At 41.6% G+C, this 24,212-nt stretch overlaps 1 protein-coding gene across 1 annotated transcript; it reads right to left on the minus strand.

Moving 5' to 3' along the window:
* Positions 1-905: 905 nt before the first annotated feature.
* LOC115158344 (tetratricopeptide repeat protein 39C) lies at positions 906-20,248 on the minus strand. Its single transcript, XM_029707171.1, has 15 exons — positions 19,728-20,248; positions 19,498-19,650; positions 18,220-18,268; positions 10,279-10,407; positions 9,744-9,858; positions 9,164-9,524; positions 6,107-6,275; positions 5,869-5,962; positions 5,638-5,745; positions 5,425-5,534; positions 5,185-5,308; positions 4,382-4,479; positions 2,669-2,773; positions 2,514-2,552; positions 906-2,406 (listed from the first exon to the last, which is right to left on the minus strand). Exons 2-15 carry the CDS (start codon positions 19,632-19,634, stop codon positions 2,302-2,304), a joined length of 1,743 nt encoding a protein of 580 aa, XP_029563031.1. The 5' UTR covers positions 19,635-19,650; positions 19,728-20,248; the 3' UTR covers positions 906-2,301.
* Positions 20,249-24,212: the final 3,964 nt, after the last annotated feature.

Below are 24,212 nucleotides of genomic sequence, written 5' to 3' on the forward strand. Positions count from 1 at the left end.
AAATACTCCTCAGCACCCCCCATCCCCCTCCTCAGACGATCCCGCACGTAAAGAAGCCGGATGTGGAGGTCCTGGGCTGGCGTGGTTACACAGGGTCTGCGGTTGTGAGGCTGGTTGCATGTACTGCCAAATTCTCTAAAATGACATTGGAGGCGGCTTATGGTAGAGAAATGAACATTAAATTATCTGGCAACAGCTTTGTTGGACATTCCTGCTGTCAGCATGCCAATTGCAAGCTCTTTCAAAACTTGAGACATCTGTAGCATTGTGTTGTGTGACAACTTCACATTTTAGAGTGGCCTTATATTGTACCCAGCACAAGGTTCACCTGTGTAATGATCATGCTGTTTAATCAGCTTCTTGATATGCCACACCTGTCAGGTGGATGGATGGTTTATCTTGGCAAAGGGGAAATGCTCACCAACAGGGATGTAAACAAATTTGTTCACAACATTTGAGAGAAATAAACTTTTTGTGCGTATGGAACATTTCTGGGATCTTTTATTTCAGCTCATGAAAAATTGGACCAACACTTTACATATTGTGTTTATATTTTTGTTCAGTATAGTATGAATTAAAGAGCTTATATCACCCTTCATGTAGTATGAATTAAAGAGTTTATATCACCCTTCATGTAGTATGAATTAAAGACTGTTAATATCACCCTTCATGTAGTATGAAGTAAAGATTATTTATATCACGCTTCATGTAGTACAAAGTAAAGATTGTTTATATCACCTCTCATGTAGTATGAAGTAAAGACTGTTTATCACACTTCATGAACTATGAATTTGCTAATAAATGATTTGTGCTGTGTAGTGCTTGTGCTAAGCCTTTATAATTTGTTTATTTGTAAAGTGGGACTTGAAATAGCTAATCAAACTTCCAGTGTAAAATGAGCAGACTTTTTTTGCTTTTTATTGCTTTGCCATTTATTGCACCTCAGAGTGATTATAAAAAGAGTGATATAATACCCTGCACTTTCAATTTAGTTTTAGACTGCCTTGAATGGTTCACTCGTCATCAGTGTGGCCTGATGATAGAAAAGCCTGATCACACTAAAATTACAGAATATCAAACTTGAATGTCCAGTTTGAATAACTTAAATCCTATCGTGGTTATTACAATGCCTGTAGTTAATAGGACCTTGTTGCATTTTGTTAAAAACCAGAGTAAATATGAATATAAATGTGTTCTGTGTCCTGATAAGGCTGTTGTCATCCAAAGTATCTCAGGAAAAAAAAACATTCTCATTTATAGTACACAGCTGTAGAAAAGAAGCTTTCAGGTCCCTGGGTTACTAATACCCCTGCAATTGTATGCATAGTGTACAGATCAATGCCCACTGCTTAGAAACTAAAATAAATCATGTTAATCTATAACATTGTTTGGACTAAAATTGTGCTAAAATGTCACAATACATTTGGCTGTGCATATTACTTGTAAGCTATAATGTGAATGTCAGAAAAATGTAACAGCAATTTCATACTATTCAGGATTCAAGGTACCGGACTCCAAAATTAAACGTTTTTACTGCTTAATGGTATGCGTTCTATGGCACGCTTCGTGATACAATACCACAAGGTAGCAGGCCACTAAGTTCTTGTTCAATCATTTTTAGGGTTGTTGTCACTTTGACTTCACTATAACACTTTCTCATTGCAGAAAAATGATCTATTGATGAAAATATTTGTTGGCTGCATGACAAGCAAAATTTGGCTATTTAATAAAAGACACATTTCTGAGAAACCAGAGGAGAGAAGATAACTGTATGGATATTGGTCAATGAGAGGGTACTACAGCAGCAACAACTAATGCATTCTAGAACCTTTGTAAAAACCTTTGTCTTGCCTTGTCACATGAGGCAAACATACAATTTGACCACTTGATTATGGGTTATACTCAAACTAACAACTCTTGTACATGTCTTCCCAAGAATATGACAAGAACAAAAATACAAAGTTTCCTACTGTTAACTGTACTATTACTACTTATGGTCAAGAAAACCTGAAATGGGAATAAGGTGTGCCTCTTCAAGAAGTTACTTGTATGCTATGGTCCACAGAATGGAAGGAGGGGTTGCAAGGCTAAAACCCCCCAAATACACTAGATTGGTATTGACTATGAAATTGTTGGTTTTGACTATGAAATTGTTGGTTTATTGTATTTGAATGTGTGTATAAGAAAATAAAAATGTGTCTGATGAGACTGTCATACTGTGGTTTTGAATGGCTTTCAATGTATAGTAAAAGCCATGCTTCCCGTATCAAACGCACAGCTGGAGGCTGAGTTATCATTACATCAGTGGTCAGCGGGTCTTTGAGGTACCACTTCCTTCAGCGAGGCCATGGCTGAGTGGATGCGCACGTGAAGTCTGTTCTCAAAGTCATAGCCTGCATAATCCTCCTGTGGCAGAGCAAAGAAAACAATGACGAGCTCACAATCAGAATGGACTGTGTTAAGACAAAGGTTGTTTGTACCAGTAATTTCAAACAGGAAATCGCTAACTGTACCTTTGACTGAAGCAGAAAAGCTCTCCCTTTTCCGACTGTCTGGATAGAAACACAATGCAAAAAAAACCTCATTAGTTTATTGAGATAAATTCCTTAATTAAATGTTGAACACAAACACCCACATGCACATATTGTCTGAGTTGAGATATCCTCACCTCTGGCTTGGCAAGCAGGACACATCCAAGCTCATAGCAGGAGTATGGCTGCACATAAGAGTTGGTCTGTCGACCAAACTCATCTCTGGCTGCCAGCTGGAACGACTAGATGTGAGGAGAAAGACCAAAGGAAAATCTAATGATATACAGTGCATTCGGAAAGTATTTAGACCCCTTGGCTTTTTCCACATTGTTACATTACAGCCTTATTCTAAAATGTATTAAATCGTTTTTTCTCCCTCATCAATCTACACACAATACCACATAAAGTCAAAGAAAAAACAGGTTTAGAAATGTTTGCAAATGTATTAAAAATGAAAACCTGAAATATCACATTTACTAATCAGACCCTTTACGCAGTACTTTGTTGAAGCACCTTTGGCAGATATTACAGCCTTGAGTCCTCTTGGGTATGACACTACAAGCTTGGCACACCTGTATTTGGGGAGTTTCTCCCATTCTTCTCTGCAGATCCTCTCAAGCTCTGTCAGGTTGGATGGGGAACGTCGCTGCACAGTCATTTTCAGGTCTCTCCCGAGATGTTCGATTGGGTTCAAGTCCGGGCTCTGGCTGGGTCACTCAAAGACATTTAGAGATTTCTACCGAAGCCACTCCTGGAGCAGGTTTTCATCAATGATCTTTCTGTACTTTGCTCCGTTCATCTTTCCCTTGATCCTGACTAGTCTCCCAGTCCCTGCCACTGAAAAACATCCCCACAGCGTGATACTGCCACCACCATTTTTCACCATAGGGATGGTGCCAGGTTTCCTCCAGACGTGGCGCTTGGCATTGACGCCAAAGAGTTCAATCTTGGTTGCATCAGACCAGATAAGATTGTTTCTCATGGTCTGAGAGTCTTTAGGTGCCATTTTGGCAAACATCAAGCGGGCTGTCATGTGCCTTTTACTGAGGGAGTGGCTTCCGTCTGGCCACTCTACCATAAAGGCCTGATTAGTGGAGTGTTGCAGAGATGGTTGTCATTCTGGTTAGGTTCTCCACAGAGGAACTCTGGAGTTCTGTCAGAGTGACCATCGAGCCCTGATCAAAGCCCTTCGTCCCTGATTGCTCAGTTTGCCCGGGTGGCAACCAAGAGTATTGGTGGTTCCAAACATCTTACATTTAAAAATGATGGAGGCCACTGTGTTCTTGGGGACCTTCAATGTTGTGCCTCAACACAATCCTGTCTCGGAGCTCTACGGACAATTTCTTCGACCTCATGTCTTGGTTTTTGCTCTGACATTAACTGTTAACTGTGGGACCTTATATAGACAGGTGTGCCTTTCCAAATCATGTCCAATCAATTGAATTTACCACAGGTGGACTCCAATCAGGTTGTAGAAACATCTCAAGGATGATCAATGGAAACAGGATGCAACGGAGCTCAATTTTGAGTCTCATAGCAAAGGGTCTGAATACTTCTGTAAATAAGGTATTACTGTGTTTTATTTTTTGTACAATTTATAAAACACCTGTTTTCGCTTTGTCATTGTATGTAGATTGATGAGGATTTTTTTTATTTAATGAATTTTAGCATAAGGCTGTAACGTAACAAAATGTGGAAAAAGTCAAGGGGTCTGAATACTTTATGATTCACTGTAATTCAGCACAAATACCTAGATAATGAATAACTAATAAGTGCTTAATTGTTTGTACTGGCATATGATAATATAATGATAGTACAATAATGTGCTTAGGTACAAATGATCTAATTACCTGGATAGCATCTTTATTATTTCCATGGCATTTGTGAATGGAACCAAGAAGGAGGTTTTTCAGACCCCTGCACGATGCGTCATCCACACTCTGTAACACTAAAAAGAGAGGGAACGATGTCTTAAACAGAGAAATTGTACAATACTTTACAATCTGTTAGTACAGTGGTTAGCACCCCCACTATGTCATAGGAAACTCCTTAACTAAGAGATTCAGGCCTCCTGAGTGGCGCTGTGGTTTAAGGCACTGCATCGCAGTGCTAGGTGTGCCACTAGAGATTCTGGGTTTGAGTCTAGGCTCTGTCCCTACCGGGATACCCATGGGGCGGCTCGCAATTGGTCCAGTGTCGTCAGGGTTAGGGGAGGGTTTGGCCGGCAGGGATGTCCGTGTCCCATCGCGTACTGGCGGGCCGGGCGCAGTGCACGCTGACACGGTCGCCAGGTGTACGGTGTTTCCTCCGACATATTGGTGCGGCTGGCTTTCGGGTTAAGTGGGCATTGTGTCAAGAAGCAGTGCGGCTTGGTTGGGTTGTGTTGCGGACGACGCACGGCTCTCGACATTCACCTCTCCCGAGTCCATACGGAAGTTGCAGAGATGAGACAAGACTAACTACCAATTGGATACCACGAGATTGGGGAGAAAACAGGGTAAAAAAACTAAGAGATTCAGTCTTCTCTCTATGAAGCATTTAAGAATTTCATATTTTTTGATAGTGTAATAGAAAGCTTACGCCTGTTGTATTGCTGTTTAGATATGATGACATGTAAAGGATGATAAAGGTTGGGAAAAGCTCCAGCCCTTACCCTGATTCATGAGCTGCAGTTTGGAGGAGGAGCAGTTGGGCAGAGCCTTCCACAGGTACAGCACCTCTATGACTCCCAGAATGCACAGCTCTCTGGTGGGAGACATCTTCCTCAGTCTCTCCGCCTGCAGTAGGGTGAGGCAGAGAGGCCAAGGCAGAGAAAGGGAGAGGATTCATGGTTATTAGTTTCACAAAGAGTGGATAAAGACATGGTAAATACACTTAGATGAAAATGACCCACCCGCTTGAGGGCAAACTGCTCAATCTGGTTGTTCTTCCTCTTGAACAGTTTCTGGACATCTTTGAAGACACACTTGGCACCATCCAAGTCCCCTGCAGCTCCCTGACATACTGTACAGAAGGGGGGGGGTTTAGAGTGTGAGATAACTTTGAGAAGATGAAATGATGATGATCGATTAATGCTCCACAGGTTCCTGGGCAGTGGCTCTCTCACCTCCAGTCAGGTAGGCATAGTAACACTGTGACCACCGGGACTCATTCTTCAGCCTCTCAAATGACCTGAATGCATCCTCAAAGTTCATCTCTATCATACTGCACCAGCCTGAAATCAAGACAAGACAAATAGGTACAACAGATGGATTTGTCTCTCAGTACATGATGAGAGTTTGCATGTCTGGGTGCTCATTTGAAAGTTGGCATGCATGTATGCGAGGTTAACAAGTACCGATTTCATAGAGACACACGTGCTGGATCTCTCTTTGGTCTGATGCCAGCTCTAGTGCATCATGGAAGGACACCAGTGCACTGTTAATTTGGCACTGGAGATAGATGAGATAGAGATGAGATGGAGATAGCACACAACTCATCACTTGACACAATTACGAGCTACAACAACTTACTGTCCTGTACAACACTAAGCGGCAACATACTGTTGTTTAACCTTCAGATGACCTCATGCTCACCTCTAACCTCTGAACACGTCCTTTAAAGAACATGAAGAGGGAGGAATTGGGATAGACCACAGCCTTCCTCTGCAAAATGGCCTTGGCTTCCTCCAGGCCTGCCTGAGTGTCAGAACCATCCAGTGCAAAAAAGGGCAGCACTACTGTGTGATACCACAGGAGGGCCAACCTGGGCAGGGAAGAGAGAGACGCAAACGGTTTGTTTGAATGACAATTTAAGATGTTTTTAATAAATATTGATTACAGTATATTCAAGTTCTTAGATAGTTAACATGCAACAAGGTTTCCTTTCTTGTCAAATTAGAGCTTTGTAAAGATGCCGTATAGAACAAAACCCCACTGCAGTAATTTGGTAAAACACCATCTAAATTTCATAAATAGCAAATGGGCCATTTTTCACCACTAGACATTCTAATAAGTATGGGCATGATTATTGCTATTCTTAGATCTACTAGTCATCATGTCACCACTCAACTGCCACCGACAGCATGCAATTGTACTCAATATGTCCCCAATTCTCTATGACTTCAAATGTTACAACAAACACCTGTCCCTGGTTCCCTGTATTATACACTGAATAAATACGCTATGATTATAATATACCACTGTGATGCCCTATGAGATATGACAAAACAGATGGCCATGTATGAAACAGCAGGAACAAGAACAAGAACTATGCCAAGAGCTGGGAAAGAGATGAGCTGAAACAAATCATGCAGAGTAACAACACATCATCCCAAATCAAGCTTTTCTTTCAAATGATGACATCATATCTACAGTGCCTTCAGAAAGTATTCACCCCCTTTACTTTCCATATTATGTTGTGTTACAGCCTGATTTTTCAATTGATTACATTGAGATTTTGTGTCACTGATCTATCTACACACAATACCCCACAATGTCTAAGTGGAATTTTGTTTGTAGAAAATGTTAGAAATTAATAAATTTAAAGAAACTGTCTTGAGTCAATAAGTATTCAAAACCTTTGTTATGGCAAGCCTAAATAAGTTCAGGAGTAAAAATGTACTGAACAAATCACATAATAGGTTGCATGGACTCATTCTGTGTTCAAATTTTTTTTATGAATACCGCATCTCTGTACCCCACACATACAATTATCTGTAAGGTCCCTCAATCGAGTAGTGAATTTCAAGCACAGATTCAACCACAAAGACCAGGGAGGTTTTTCAATGGATCGCAAAAAAGGGCACCGATTGGTAGATGTGAAAAAAAATATCCCTTTGAGCATGTTGACGTTATTAATTTGGCTTTGGATGGTGTATCAATACACCCAGTTACTACAAAGATACAGGTGTCCTTTCTAACTCAGTTGCTGGAGAGGAAGGAAACCGCTCAAGGACTTCACTATGAGACCAAAGGTGATTTAAAAAAAGTTAAAGAGTTTAATGGTTGTGATATGAGAAAACTGAGGATGGATCAACAACATTTAAGTTGCTCCACAATACTAATCTAAATGACAGAGTGAAAATAAGGAAGCCTGTACAGAACAAAAAATATTCCAAAACATGCATCCTGTTTGCAACAAGGCACTTAAGTAAAACTGCAAAAATATTGGCAAAGAAATGTACTTTTTGTCCTGAATACAAAGCGTTATGTTTTGGGCAAATCCATCAATCACCTTTCAGCAGGACAATAACCTAGAGCACAAGGCCAAATCTACACTGGAGTAACTTACCAAGATGACATTAAATGTTCCTGAGTGGCCTACAGTAGTTAGTTTTGACTTAAATCATCTTGAAAATCTATGGCAAGACTTCAATGGCGGTCAAGCAATGATCAACAATTAACTTGATAGAGTTTGAAGAATTTATAAAAGAATAATGGGCAAATATTGTACAGTCCAGCTGGGTTAGAGACAAAATAACTTAGAGACTCTTAGAGAAAGGTGCTTCTACAAAGTATTGTCCCAGGGGTACGAATACTTATGTAAATGAGATATTTCTGTATTTCATTTTCAATCAATTTGCAAAAAACATGTGTTCACTTTGTCATTATTGGGTATTGTGTGTAGATGGGTGAGAGAAAAAACGTATTTTATAAATGTTTTAATTCAGGCTGCAACACAACAAAATGTGGAATAAGTCAAGGGGTATGAATACTTTCTGAAGGCACAGTACATAGATCAGCTCAATCAAGCAGTAAAAAGAACTGACAGTGACCTGAACAATATGAAAATTATCCCTTTCCTTCTCCCTTTGCTTGAATGTCATTCCCTTCTCCCTTTGCTTGAATGTCATTCCCTTCAACTACTACACCGAACAAAAATATAAACGCAACATGTAAAGTGTTGGTCCCATGTTTCATGAGCTGATATAAAAGATCCCAACATTTTTCCATACGCACAAAAAGCTTATTTCTCTCAAATGTTGGCCGCAAATTTGTTTACATCCCTGTTAGTGAGCATTTGTTCTTTGCCAAGATAATCCATCCACCTGACAGGTGTGGCATATCAAGAAGCTGATTAAACAGCATGATCACTACACAGGTGAACTTTGTGCTGGGGACAATAAAAGGCCACTCTAAAATGTGCAGTTTTGTCACACAACACCATGCCACAGATGTCTCAAGTTTTGAGGGAGCATGCAATTGGCATGCTGACTGCAGAAATGTCCACCAGAGCTGTTGGCAGATAATTTAATGTTAATTTCCCTACCATAAGCCGCCTCCATTATCGTTTTAGAGATTTTGGCAGTACGTCCAACCGGCCTCACAACCGCAGACCCCGTGTAAGCACGCCAGCTATATGCAAAGGATATGTGTCAGCAAGATGGGGCAAATGGCGCTCACACCAGATACTGACTGGTTTTCTGATCCACGCCCCTACCTTTTTTTTAAGGTATCTGTGACCAACAGATGATTATCTGTATTCCCAGTCATGTGAAATCCATGGATTAGGGCCTAATGAATTTATTTCAATCGACTGATTCCCTTATATGAAGTGTAACTCAGTAAAATCTTAGAAATTGTTGTTGGGTTTTTATTTAGTATAGTAAGTCTCTCTCTCTCTCTCGCTCTCGTCCTCTAAGAAGTACTCACGTAGCTAGTGGGGCCTTCATGTCCTTACTCTCACTGGCATACATGAGGGAGGACAAACCCTGGAGACGGTCACCAGGGAAACCCAGCAGGTTGATGATCTTGAGTAGGTGTGGTGGTACCATAGAGATGCAGAGGTGAAAGAGGCCGTAGCCGAAGCTGACGGAGCCCTTGAGCCGGTCCAGGGCCTCTTCAGTCACAGCGCCCTCCACTGGGGAGTTGTGATTGGCCTGGTCTGAGGACAGATCCTCCTCATGGGAGGAAAAGCGCCTCATACAGGTCTCCTGCAGCTGGCTGATGTCACTGTGGCACTTATTGTACATCTTCCAGGCCTTACGGAGGATCCAGCCTCCTTTGATGTACGCTGTTGAAGAGAAGATACTGTAAGAGGCAGTCCAGCGGAGATGGAAAGGTAAATCCAATTAACTCTCATGATTCCTATTTTACTTGTTTTCCAAAATCAGTAGACTGGTATTAATCATATCACATTATAGAATAGAAAATGTATCGAAAGAATTGTTAAGATACATTTTGCATTACAGTTGTTATTGAATGATTGTGGATTCAACAAATTATACATTACATGAGAGCTCCTGCTTGACGAAGGAAAGCACAGCGAGGTAGACCTGGCAGTCGGCCACAATGATCTGTCGCTGCAGGCGGTCCACAACCACGACCGCTGACCTCTGGGACTCCAACTGACAGACAGAAACACACAGCAGTCAGGTCATTCTCTGATCAACTCTCAACTAAACCATCAGCCAGCTATGTCCAGCTATGCAATGAAGAAGCCCCCTGTGTTGATCATAAACAGGTCTCCATTCTATTCCTTCATTCTATTTCAGAGAGTTACACCAATTACATTTAGTGTGGGTTTGACATGATCTCATAGTTGCCAATATCACGCTCAATATAGAAGATTGTTAACAAAGATAGTTTCCATTTTGGCTTTGATTATTGATACTGAAACAGCTGGCAACAATTATGTTGTTTAACAGCCGAAATCAAAACAGAACTATGCATGCTACATTACCAATGTTGGGATATCCTAAACATAAATGCTCCATGTAAATGAAACGTCTGCCTGCCTGCCTGCCTGTAATCAGTCGTCCACTCACGCTCTTCTTGATTTTGTTCCTGATTGTCTCTATGACGCCAGCGTTGTCACTCTCACACAGCTTCTCCGTGGTTCTCAGGTCATCACACGCCGTCTGCATCTTCTCCTCCTCAAAGGTCATCATGGCATTCTGCAACGTCACACAAACACATTGGAGCTTTTCAGCTAACGCTGGCACAGTGAAAACACTCATGCAATGAATTAAAACAATAAGGACCAGATTTGATTAATAATAAGACCAGATTGAGTTTTCATTGGGGTGTATTGGCCACAAGTGTGTTGTAATGGGACTGAAGGAGGGTTATAACACAGGGGTTACACAATGCTTTCACAAAGCAGGCTCAGTACAAAGAGCCCTTTCTAGGCCACAGCACATGGAACACAATGACATTGGCACAGACCCTGGAACTGACCCTGTATATAGCTTACTTACTTTCTCGTGTTCTACTTACTTCAATTTCCTGTGTGCTTTTGTTCCAGTTTATTTTATAGTACTATTGATATTGATTACTTTGATTACTGCATTGCTGGGAAAGAGCCTGCAAGAAAGGCATTTCACTGTACTTCTGCACCTGACAATAAAACTAGAAATTTGAACTTGAAACATCGGGACCCTATTGTGTGTGTGTGTGTGTGTGTGTGTGTGTGTGTGTGTGTGTGTGTGTGTGTGTGTGTGTGTGTGTGTGTGTATCTGTGTGTTACGTGTGAGAGCCACACTGTTTGGTCAACAATCTCTTGTTCAGTGGCCTTTTATCACACTGTCAGTCAGAGAACATTTACTTGAATACGTAACTGGAGCGTTTCCAGAATCCCAGAGAGGAAGTCATGAAATAAATCTATTGATTAGTAGATACAGTTGAAGTCGGAAGTTTACATACACCTCAGACAAATACATTCAAACTCAGTTTTTCGCAATTCCTGACATATAATCCTAGTAAAAATTCCCTATCTTAGATCAGTTAGGATCACCACTTTATTTTAAGAATGTGAAATGTCAGAATAATAGCAGAGAGAATTATTTATTTCAGCTTTTATTTCTTTCATCACATTCCCAGTGGGTCAGAAGTTTACATACACTCACTTAGTAGAAAGAAGAGGAAGGGAAGCGCTACTAAGGTACACAATAGTAAATGTTGGTAGACAGAAGGTGCTCTTTGGTAAAAGGGTTGAGTTGGTCTTCAAAAAGAAAGGAGGACCAAGGCACTCTTCATATAATTAATTAAAATGCCTTTATTAGTATGGCATGTTCAATAGAAACAATGTTTTGAAAAAAACGACGCGTTTCGGCTGCATGGCCTTCATCAGGGTGTACAAAGAAATAATACAATGTTCTCTGTTTAACAGCTTTTCCAATTAACCGTAATTTGAAGGGGGAGTGGTTAAAATTGATTGGACACACCTAGTAAGCAATAGTATACACACTTTAAAGTGAAATGCTGTAGCTATGTTATCATAAAAATGTAACTCCAAACTAGAAGTATCAGAACACTTAGAAAGGTAGTTCTAACCTTAAATATGTCTGGGCGAAGTGTCAAGAATAAGAAAGCAATACATTCCATAGTACACTAGAACACAGCAAAACATGAACAACAAGAGTCTAAACATAGCTGAGGGCAATTGAGCAAAAATATCCACTAGATGACAGAAAATGTACCCATCACAACCCTACAGGAAGGGTGAGAAATCCATATCTTCATTTAAACCCGGGTATTTAGTGGCCTGTAGTTTGTAAATCCAAAAACTTTCCATTTGGTTTAACTGTTTAAGGCGGTCCCCTTTTCTAATAGAGGCTGGGATATGATCAATACCCATAGCTTGTAGGGAGGCAGGGTTGCCATGGTGTAAGGACTTGTAGTGCCTTGCCATGGGGTAGTCTTCATTGCCTACCCGTATGGCGTACTTGTGTTCCGCTAGGCGATCTTGAAGGCGTCTCTTTGTCCGTCCAATGTAGAACACCTTGCACTGTGGACATTCCAATCTATAGATAACATGAGTGGTTATCAAGACTACCCAACCACACGGAGCAGGACCAGAACAAGGCTGTGATCAACATTTCTGGAGAACCCCTTTCTGATGATTGCCTAAGGGTATTGTCTAAAGGACTGTCCTTTGCCCCCACATACTCAACTAATGAATTTAATACAAAGATTGACCTATTTCGTTTCTACAGGAATCTACATCTGAAGGCCTGGTATAAGCAAAACATCTCTCCAACTACAGACGCCAGTGTCTCAGGTCAGGCAGTTTCTGTTCCCTCAAAAACACCTTTTAAGCCCAAGTCCACCTTTTGTCCCATTGTCCAGAATGCCACACTAAATACATTTGCCAAGAAGGTGAATTTTGATGTGGAAAATCTGTTTAAGGGTAAAATTGACTCCAACCAATCACGACGTAATCTTTCTAAGATAGAGAGGGATGCAGTTGAATCATTGTCCAAAAATGAACGGGTTGTGGTTAAAAAAGCAGACAAAGGTGGCGCTACAGTAGTGTGGAGTAAAGACAAATATGTGACAGAAGCCTACCGTCAATTAGACAATGATGAATTCTACCAATCTCTTAGCTTCAACCCTACAGAGAACCTAAAAATTGAGTTGAAAGGGATCCTCACAGAAGCTAAGGAGAATGGCTACATTTCAGACAATGAGTTCAAATTTCTTTTCAATGGCAGTCCACGTATGGCTTCTTTTTACCTTCTTCCAAAAGTCCATAAAAATCTTGAAAATCCCCCAGGCAGGCCAGTCATTAGTGGTAATGAAAGTCTGACAGAACCCATCTCTAAGTACATTGATTACTTTATTAAGCCTTTTCTGACGTCACTCCCAGCCTATCTTCAAGATACCACAGATGTGTTGAACAAAATTAAGGAATTGAATAATATAGGTACAGCTTCCTTTTTAGTCACCATGGATGTGGAGTCTCTTTACACCACCATTGAACATGAACAAGGTTTGGCAGCTATGCACCATTTCTTGAGTACCCGACCTGAAACTGAGATGCCTCCTACAGAATTCATTGTCTCACTGACTGAATGGACTCTTAATCATAACATCTTTATCTTTCAGGACCGTATTTTTAAACAGGTCAAAGGATGTGCCATGGGAGCTTGCTATAGCCCTTCCTATGCTGGTTTGTACTTGGGTAAATGGGAAAATGACTTCATTTTGGATCCTTCTAATAACCATTTCTTTGACCGGATTATATGGTGAGGACGCTATATTGATGATGTTTGCCTTTTTTGGTCCGGCTCAGAAGATGAACTTATTTCCTTCCACCAATACCTTAACAGCATTAACCCTAACATCAAACTAACTATGGAGTATAGCAAGGATAACATTCATTTTTTGGACCTCGACATCAGTAAAAATGACAAAGGTTGTTTGCACACATCAATCTTTAGGAAGCCTACAGATGGGAATACCATTCTGAGGGCAGACAGCTTTCACCCCAAAAGGCTAAAAGAGAATTTTCCATATGGCCAATTCCAAAGAGTCCGCAGAATTTGCGATCAGGAAACAGACTATGTTGTCAAATCTGCTGAATTGGAGAATCGTTTCTTGAATCGGGGCTACAGCGTCCAGGTCCTGAAAGATGCAGGTATAAGGGCTGGATGACTTGACAGAGAGAACTTGTTGCGAAGGGGAGTGCCTCGTGATGCATCAGAGAGAGTGTATTTTGTTACAAAATACAGCACTGAAGCAGAGAACATTAAAAGAATCATTAAAAATAATTGGGGAATAATAAAAAGTGATACGCTGCTACGCCAAGTCTTCCCAGAGCCACCAGTCATACACTTTAAGAGATGTCCTACCCTAAATGACAAATTACTTCACAGCTATCTTCCTGGTGACTCTCAAAAAACGTGGCTTGGCCACAAACCCAAGGGCTCTTTTAAATGTAACCAGTGCAACCATTGCAGAAATATTGCACAGAAAAAGTATTTCGTTGATACAGCTTCCAAAATGGAGTATTACGTCAAGCATTTCATTAACTGCAAAACCACTCATGTCATCTATAGATTGGAATGTCCACAGTGCAAGGTGTTCTACATTGGACGGACAAAGAGACGCCTTCAAGATCGCCTAGCGGAACACAAGTACGCCATACGGGTAGGCAATGAAGACTACCCCATGGCAAGGCACTACAAGTCCTTACACCATGGCAACCCTGCCTCCCTACAAGCTATGGGTATTGATCATATCCCAGCCTCTATTAGAAAAGGGGACCGCCTTAAACAGTTAAACCAAATGGAAAGTTTTTGGATTTACAAACTACAGGCCACTAAATACCCGGGTTTAAATGAAGATATGGATTTCTCACCCTTCCTGTAGGGTTGTGATGGGTACATTTTCTGTCATCTAGTGGATATTTTTGCTCAATTGCCCTCAGCTATGTTTAGACTCTTGTTGTTCATGTTTTGCTGTGTTCTAGTGTACTATGGAATGTATTGCTTTCTTATTCTTGACACTTCGCCCAGACATATTTAAGGTTAGAACTACCTTTCTAAGTGTTCTGATACTTCTAGTTTGGAGTTACATTTTTATGATAACATAGCTACAGCATTTCACTTTAAAGTGTGTATACTATTGCTTAGTAGGTGTGTCCAATCAATTTTAACCACGCCCCCTTCTAATTAGGGTTCATTGGAAAAGCTGTTAAACAGAGAACATTGTATTATTTCTTTGTACACCCTGATGAAGGCCATGCAGCCGAAACGCGTCGTTTTTTAAAAAACATTGTTTCTATTGAACATGCCATACTAATAAAGGCATTTTAATTAATTATATGAAGAGTGCCTTGGTCCTCCTTTCTTTTTGAATACACTCAATTAGTATTTGGTAGCATTGCCTATAAATTGTTTACCTTGAGTCAAATGTTTTGGGTAGCATTCCACAAGCTTCCCACAATATATTTGGGTGAATTTTGGCCCATTCCTCTTGACAGAGCTGGTGTAACTGAGTCAGGTTTGTAGGCCTCCTTGCTTGCACACGCTTTTTCAGTTCTGCCCACAAATGTTCTATAGGATTGAGGTCAGAGCTTTGTGATGGCCATTCCAATACCTTGACTTTGTTGTCCTGAAGCCATTTTGCCACAACGTTGGAAGTATGCTTGGGGTCATTGTCCATTTGGAAGATCCATTTGCGACCAAGCTTTAACATCCTGACTGATGTCTTGAGATGCTGCTTCAATATATCCACATAATTTTCCTGCCTCATGATACCATCTATTTTGTGATGTGCACCAGTCCTTCCTGCAGCAAAGCACCCCCACAACGTGGTGCTGCCACCCCCGTGCTTCACGGTTGGGATGGTGTTCTTCGGCTTGCAAGCCTCCCCCTTTTTCCTCCAAATTTAACGATGGTAATTATGGCCAAACAGTTCTATTTTTGTTTCATCAGACCAGAGGACATTTCTCCAAAAAGTACTATCTTTGTCCCCAAGTGCAGTTGCAAACCGTAGTCTGGCTTCTTTTTTAAGGCGGTTTTGGAGCAGAGGCTTCTTCCTTGCTGAGCGGCCTTTCAAGTTATGTCGATATAGGACACGTTTTACTCCCTTCTCTCCACTGGGATTCTCTGCCTCTAACCCTATTACAGGGGCTGAGTCACTGGCTTACTGGTGGTCTTCCATGCCGTCCCTAGGAGCGGTGCGTCACTTGAGTGGGTTGAGTCACTGAGGTGATCTTCCTGTCCGGGTTGGCGCCCCTTGGGTTGTGCCATGGCGAAGATCTATGTGGGCTATACTCGGCCTTGTCTCAGGATGGTAAGTTGGTGGTTGAAGATATCCCTCTAGTGGTGTGGGGGCTGTGCTTTGACAAAGTGGGTGGGGTTATATCCTGCCTGTTTGGCCCTGTCCGCGGGTATCGTCGGATGGGGCCACGGTGTCTCCCGACCCCTCCTGTCTCAGCCTCCAGTATTTATGCTGCAGTAGTTTATGTGGGGGGGGCTAGGGTCAGTCTGTTATATCTGGAGTATTTCTCCTGTCTTATCCGGTGTGAATTTAAGTATGCTCTCTCTTTTCCTTTCTCTCTCTTGGAGGACCTGAGTCCTAGGGCCATGCCTCAGGACTACCTGGCCTGATGACTCCTTGCTGTCCCCAGTCCACCTGGCCGTGCTGCTGCTCCAGTTTCAACTGTTCTGCCTGCGGCTATGGAACCCTAACCTGTTCACCGGACATGCTACCTGTCCCAGACCTGCTGTTTCAACTCTCTAGAGACAACAGGAGCGGTAGAGATACTCTGAATGATCGGCTATGAAAAGCCAACTGACATTTACTCCTGAGGTGCTGACCTGTTGCACCCTCGACAACCACTGTGATTATTATTATTTGACCCTGCTGGTCATCTAAGAACATTTGAACATCTTGGCCATGTTCTGTTATAATCTCCACCCGGCACAGCCAGAAGAGGACAGGCCACCCCTCATAGCCTGGTTCCTCTCTAGGTTTCTTCCTAGGTTCTGGCCTTTCTAGGGAGTTTTTCCTAGCCACCGTGCTTCTACACCTGCATTGCTTGCTGTTTGGGGTTTTAGGCTGGGTTTCTGTACATCACTTTGTGACATCAGCTGATGTAAGTAGGGCTTTATAAATACATTTGATTGATTGGATATAGATACTTTTGTACCCGTTTCCTCGAACATCTTCACAAGATCCTTTGCTGTTATTCTGGGATTGATTTGCACTTTTCGCACCAAAGTACGTTCATCTCTAGGAGACAGAAAGCGTCTCCTTCCTGAGCGGTATGATGGCTGCGTGGTCCCATGGTGTTTATACTTGAGTACCATTGTTTGTACAGATGAACGTGGTACCTTCAGGCGTTTGGAAATTGCTCCCAAGGATGAACCAGACTTGTGGAGGTCTACAATTTTTTTTCTGAGGTCTTGGCTGATTTCTTTTGATTTTCCCATGATGACAAGCAAAGAGGCACTGAGTTTGAAGGTAGGCCTTGAAATACATCGACAGGTACACCTCCAATTGACTCAAATTATGTCAATTAGCCTATCAGAAGCTTCTAAAGCCATGACATCATTTTCTGGAATGTTCCAAGCTGTTTAAAGGCACAGTCAACATAGTGTATGGAAACTTCTGACCCACTGGAATTGTGATACAGCGAATTATAAGTGCAATAATCTGTCTGTAAACAATTGTTGAAAAAATGGCTTGTGTCATGCACAAAGTAGATGTCCTAACCGACTTGTCAAAACTATAGTTTGTTAACAAGAAATTTGTGGAGTTGTTGAAAAACGAGTTTTAATGACTCCAACCTAAGTGTATGTAAACTTCCAACTTCAACTGTACATACAGAATGCAGTGTATGCCTCCACCCTTGTAAATGTTTGCTTTTCAGATTATTTAAATTATGTTTCATTAGTGCAACTATGAGGCCCTCTATGCATCAATTGTCCTTTTACTGATGCATTATCCTTCCAGGCGTTTTGTTGCATGGGAGGGCATCTCTGGCTTCATGGTGCTCCAACTCTGACATGAGGGGCAGTGACAGCGGGATTTTGTTTTGTGACCATGTTACGGAAAATCTGTCGCCTTCTCTCTCTTTTCCCCGACTGACAAATAGAGCATCAAACACATCACTACAGAGAGAGTGATAGTCTCCACAGCTGAATTATTTTGATGAGTTGAAGATGCAGCCATTATGGTAATAGTTGAAAATGAGGGGAAATGGACAATAGTGGGCGTGATGAAATCCATTCACAAATTGGGTCGAGTCAAGTCTTGACACATCTAACTCACTCAATGCACTGTGTGGTGTAATGTCACACTGTTAGGATGAGTCATTTCATTTGCCCTGTCTCTCTTAGCTTGCATGCTTGTGGTGATGTCATGAGAGAGAGAATGTCAGTAGAGGTAGGATGTGATCCATCTCCAGGAAAACAACCAAAGGGCCACGGCAACACATCTGTACTGCAGCCAAGATGCAGTCCGAGGACACTCACCAGGAAGCTGACAAAACTGGCCCCAAAGCTCATCAGTGGACTGTGAGTCCTGAAGAGAGAGGACAGAGTTAATGGAAGGGAGAGATAGACACATTAGGACGGAAAGTATGGAGAAGATGACAAAAATAAATATAACTTACGAAGTGGGTGAGCGATAGAGACAGTTACTTAGGCCTAATACCAAACGTAATTCAAGAAAACAGGGAAAAATAGTAGCCAGTGAATGTTGAGTATCGACTATGAGGAAAATGTATGTTACTAAGGAAACAAACTAAAGATCATAATTGACTATCAAAAATCATTCATCAAATTGGTATAAAAATAACCATGAACATCTTAGTCACTAGATATGTTTTCCCACATAGTGCTTTACAGCGAGGGACATTCAGTCCTTTCCTCTGTGTTTCAGCATCATCAGCGACTCATGGAGGGAGAAAGGCTTGATTATCCAGGGAGCTAAAATTAGCACAGTAAGTGGAAGTTTCTCCTGTTGCCACAAACATAGCTGGATTGCCGTGAGTGCAGTGCACTATCCTTCCATTTCTCAGTCACCATTACCCCTTCAGCTGTTTGGAATGTCAGGGCCAGCATGTAGTAGTACATAACCTACTATTTCAGTTCTTGTTTGGGGGGGGGGGGGAGGCTATGAAGGGGGATAGTTTGAAGAGACAAGGCTGGATTTAAATTTAGACTTTCATTAGCCTATATTGTATGCTCTCTGCCTGTTCCATTACAGTATGTTACACCAACTCAATAACATTCATCTCCAGCTTTAAGAGGAAATAAAGGGTAAAGCAAATAATACATAATCATAACCACAAGTGCAAACAGGCTAAACATTTAAAATAAAAACTATGCCTAACCATGGTCATGCACTGTTTGGCACCAGTGTGTTCTACCAAATAGAACAAACGGTCTTTGTGTTTTGGACTTTAGTAGGACAGTGTGTTTGGGGAATTACCGATGCAATTGGCCACTGAGATTATAATAGTTTAATGATACCAAAGCCTTGTATAAGCCTAAAATATAACACAGCCTGTATGGCTGTGATGGGTACGATCTCAAAGGAAATATGCTGAGCTCTGATGTTTAATCAATCTTTCCGTCCAACCTTCAATTTGCTGGGGGTACATTTGCATAAACTACCATGTGAATATTTATTAATGATTCAAGGTTATCTGTCATGATTAGATAGGTGCAGCATATTGCTTTATCTACATATGATCATATAATAGGCTACGTTTTATTAAATTATGAAGGCCAGGAAGAATATCTCACCTATATTTTCTGAAAAGCTCGTTGCTCTCCTTGAATCCGTTGTTGAGAAGCATGTTGATACCTTGAAGAGCGAGCTCAGCGTCGTCTATGTGCTGAGCTTTCTCCTCTACCTGCTGAGACTGCTCCGGGCCCGCCATTGTTTGTGCCTATCGTCTGCTTGATATAATGAATAAATTCAATACAGGCCAAAATGTGGTTCCAAAATGATTCTTCCCTGTAGACTATCCCACCTTGATTAGTGATGATGACACTCTGCCGGCATATCCTTACAAATGAGGTGAGAGACGCTCCTTTCAGCCAAAATTCTGAAGGTATCACACCAGAGCAGCGATAAACCTCTTCAGAAGGCGACGCAAATTGGCCACTGGTAAATTAATCCTTGGCGCGTATCCGACCTTCGTGCAAATGCACACAATGCACCATTTACATGCTATTTCTATGATTAAAATAAGTATACCTTCATTTAGATATAGCTGTTCTTCCTCGTAATTTACAATGTGCTAGCTGGTCGTCATCATATTTGCAATGCACAAAGTCAAAGTCTCCTCAGCTTGCTGTGTTTTATGCTATTACATAACAAGAAGGAAGGGCTGTTTAGCTTTTTTGTCTGCACCACGCAATGATTGTCGTCAGTCGAAAAACTGATTCTCGTCATAACGTATAGCATAGTGCATCTCTAGTAGGAGGTTTCAAAGATGAAGCCTGCTGTGGTAAATCAGCAACCTGCCATCGCACTGTGTGCTGGCTCAGCTTCCCCTGCCTGCTGGCTATTTCCTCTCATCAGTACCCTTTCTAATGTCCTGCTCTGCCCCCCCCCCTCTCAGAGCAAATTTGATGACAGCAACAACCTTTCACCTCACAGCCAGCCAATAGGCGCGAGCATCAGAACAACAGCAGTGAACTGTCACATCCAATGGTCCAAACCAATCAGTGGTCACATCAGATCAAAAGGCTACACACGCCTCACAATCCTCAGCGTTGAAAGGCAGTGGCGTGTATTCATGGATGCCAAGGGAAGCCAGGATTCCCCCCCCCCCCAAAATGAACTATATATATATATATATATATATATATATATATATATATATATATCGTCTCTCTGTGTTTCATAATTGTCCTTCAATTCGCAAGAGGCTTAATGCATCTCACAGGAGAAAAATCTAAATTCGTTTTTTTCCCCTTCCAGACCTAATTTATTTTTTCTCTCAAATTTGATGCACAAATGTGTTTACATCCCTGTTTGCCAAGATAATCCATCCACCAGACATGTGTGGCATATCAAGAAGCTGATTAAACAGCATGATCATTACACCTTGTGCTGGGGACAACAAAAGGCCACTCTAAAATGTGCAGTTTTGTCACAACACAATGCCACAGATGTCTCAAGTTTTGGGGGCATGCAATTGGTATGCTGACTGCAGAAATGTCCAGAGCTGTTGCCAGAGAATTTAATGGTAATTTCTCTACCATAAGCCACCGCCAACGTTGTTTGAGAATTTGGCAGTACGTCTAACCGGCCTCACAACAGTAAACAAAGTGTATTGCGTTGTGTGGGCAAGTGGTTTGCTGATGTCGACGTTGTGAACAGAGTGCACCACGGTGGCGGTGGGGTTATGGTATGGGCAATGAACACAATTGCAATTTATCGACGACAATTTGAATGCACAGAGATATCGTGACGAGAGCCTGAGGCCCATTGTTATGCCATTCATCTACCGTCATCAACTCATCCTTGATAATTCACAGCCCATGTAGCAAGGATCTGTACACAATTCCTGGGAGCCGAAAGTGTATCAGTTCTTCCATGGCTTGCATACTCACCAGACATGTCACCCATTGAGCATGTTTGGGATGATCTGAATTGATGTGTAAAACAGTGTTTTCCAATTCCCTCCAATATCCAGCAACTTCGCACAGCCTTTGAAGAGGAGTGGGACAACATTCCACAGGCCACAATCAACAGCCTGATAAATTCTGTGCGAAGCAGGTTTCACACTGCATGAGGCAAATGGTGGTCACACCAGATACTGACTGGTTTTCTGATCCACAACATCAAATTAACGATGGTTTAATAATCCAACAGGGGCAGGCAATAGACAGGTCAAGGCAGGCAGGGGTCAGTAAACCAAAGGTGGGGCAACGGTTCCGGACAGCAGGCAGGCTCAGGGTAGGCAGAGGTCGATAATCCAGAGGTGGGGCAAAGGTACAGGTCGGCAGGCAAGCTCAGGGGCAGGCAGAGTGGTCAGGCAGAGTGGTCAGGCAGAGTGGTCAGGCAGGTGGGCTCAGAGTCAGGACAGGCAAGGGTCAAAACCAGGAGGGCAAGAAAAAGAGAAACTGGGGAAAAGCAGGAGCTGAGACACAAAACCACTGGTTGACTTGACAAACCAGACAAACTGGCAACAGACAAACAGAGAACACAGGTATAAATACGCAGGGGATCATAGGAAAGATGGGTCGACACCTGGAGGGGGGTGGAGACAATCACAAAGACAGGTGAAACAGATCAGGGTGTGAGACTAATGAATTTATTTCAATTGACTGATTTCGTCATATGAACTGGAACTCAGTAGAATCTTTGAAATTGTTGCATGTTGCGTTTATATTTTTGCTCAGTATTGAAAAAAACCAGTTGCTCGTGACATGTGGGGAAGGCCCTTTCCTGTTTCAGCATGACAATGCTCCCGTGCAGAAAGTGAGGTCCTACAGAAATTGCTTGTTGAGATTGGTATGGAAGAACTTGATTGGCCTGCACAGAGGCCTGACCACAACCCCATCGAACACCTTTGGGATGAATAGGAAGCCGAATGCGAGCCAGGCCTAATCACCCAACACCAGTTCCCAACCTCACTAATGCTCTTGTGGCTGAGTTGAAGCAAGTCCCTGCAGCAATGTTCCGACATCTATTGGAAAGCCTTCCCAGAAGAGTGGAGGGAGGCTGTTATAGCATATTAATGCCCATGATTTTGGAATGAGATGTTCGATGAGCAGGTGTCCACATACCTTGGTCATGTAGTGTAGCTCCCATGCTAGAAAATGTTTGAGACCCCTGGTTTAGAATTAAATACTGTATTTAATAAAAAAATATATATTATGTATCCACCTCTTTGTTGTTCCTTTCTTCCTGGATTGCAAGCACAGACAGGTGCTGGTGTGATGTGCAGTGAGATATGTGACAAGGGTGGTCTCCAACTATGAGGACAATATAAACAAATCAAAAGGATCCTGCATATTGACATTAGCATTTCATTATGTTTTATTTGATGTGCAAGATTGAGATACAGAGTGGATAGGGAGAGAGAAGAAGTTGTCTGGACTCTGCAGTCCCTGGTCACAGTATGAGCTAAGTCCAGACGTGCATTAGACACACATTAGTGCACCCTGCATGAATAAATGATGTGTGCCAAGCCAGGGGGTCCTAGCTTTGTGCAGAACTAACCTCAGTAGACTACAGCAGTCAGCCTGGAAGGAGAGCCTAGAACCCCATAACATCTTCTTCCTAGTCTTAATGATGACTATATGGCATGCCAATTGGATTTCATTACTCATTAGTACATCCATTTTGACTGCAGTCCTATCATAATATTGAGAAAATTGTTCAGGCGTTAAGTTTGGAATTCCTTTTATTGGTTTTAACAAGCATTTGGTTAAACTTCAACATTTAGTATATTGTAACAGATTGTGCAATTGTAGTTTTTGATATACAGCAGCAAGTATTGTTCAGTGAGCAATGTCAGACATGGTTTTGAGATAAAATCAATTCTATTTTAGCCTCACTAGGGTTGACATTTGTGTGCCAGCTCATCTTGATGAAGATATTTTTCCTGTTAATTCATAAAATACATCAGTCACTCTCACTGTAATTGAAAACATGTTCATGTTCAATTCATAAAACATTTAGAAAACATTGCCTTGAACCCCAAAAAGAGTGTGAATGACCTCGCAAAGCCAGCAATACAGTAATGAGAGCACTGCAGTATCCTCCAGTGATGTAAATTGTTAATGCACAAAGTGCACAGAGAGAGGTGAGTGTCTTTCTATTACATATAGTGAGCTCCAAAAGTATTGGGACAGTGAAATGTTTTGTTCATTTTGGCTCTGTACTCCAGCACATTGGATTTTAAATGATACAATGTAATTAGGTTATAGTGCAGACGGTCAGCTTTAATTTGAGGATATTTTCATCCATATCGGGTGAACCGTTTTGAAATTACAGCACTTTTTGTACATAGTCCCCCCATTTTAGGGGACCAAAAGTATTGGTACAAATTCACTTATATGTGTATTAAACTAGTCAAAAATGTAGTATTTAGTCCCATATTCCTAGCATGCAATGATTACATCCAGTTTGAGATTACACACTTGTTGGATGCATTTACTGTTTGTTTTGGTTGTATTTCAGATTATTTTGTGCCCAATAGAAATGAATGGTAAATAATGTATTGTGTCATTTTTTGTCACTTTAATTGTAAATAAGAATAGAAAATGTTTATAAACATTTGTACATTAATATGGATGCTATAGTGATTACGGATAGTCCTGAATGAATCCTGAAAAATGATGAGTAAGAAAGTTACAGATGCATAGTCTATTCTTACTTAAAATAAAAGTGACTCCAAAATGTTTGTGTGTGTAGAGCAGGTTAAAGCAGGCTGGGCTGGTAGAGCTTTGTGTTTGTTCTCTGTGCCCTGCTGGGTAACTGGGTTGGTTGAGGTTTG

Source organism: Salmo trutta, chromosome 22, assembly GCF_901001165.1.
Source record: "Salmo trutta chromosome 22, fSalTru1.1, whole genome shotgun sequence".
NCBI classification, from domain to species: Eukaryota; Metazoa; Chordata; class Actinopteri; order Salmoniformes; family Salmonidae; genus Salmo; species Salmo trutta.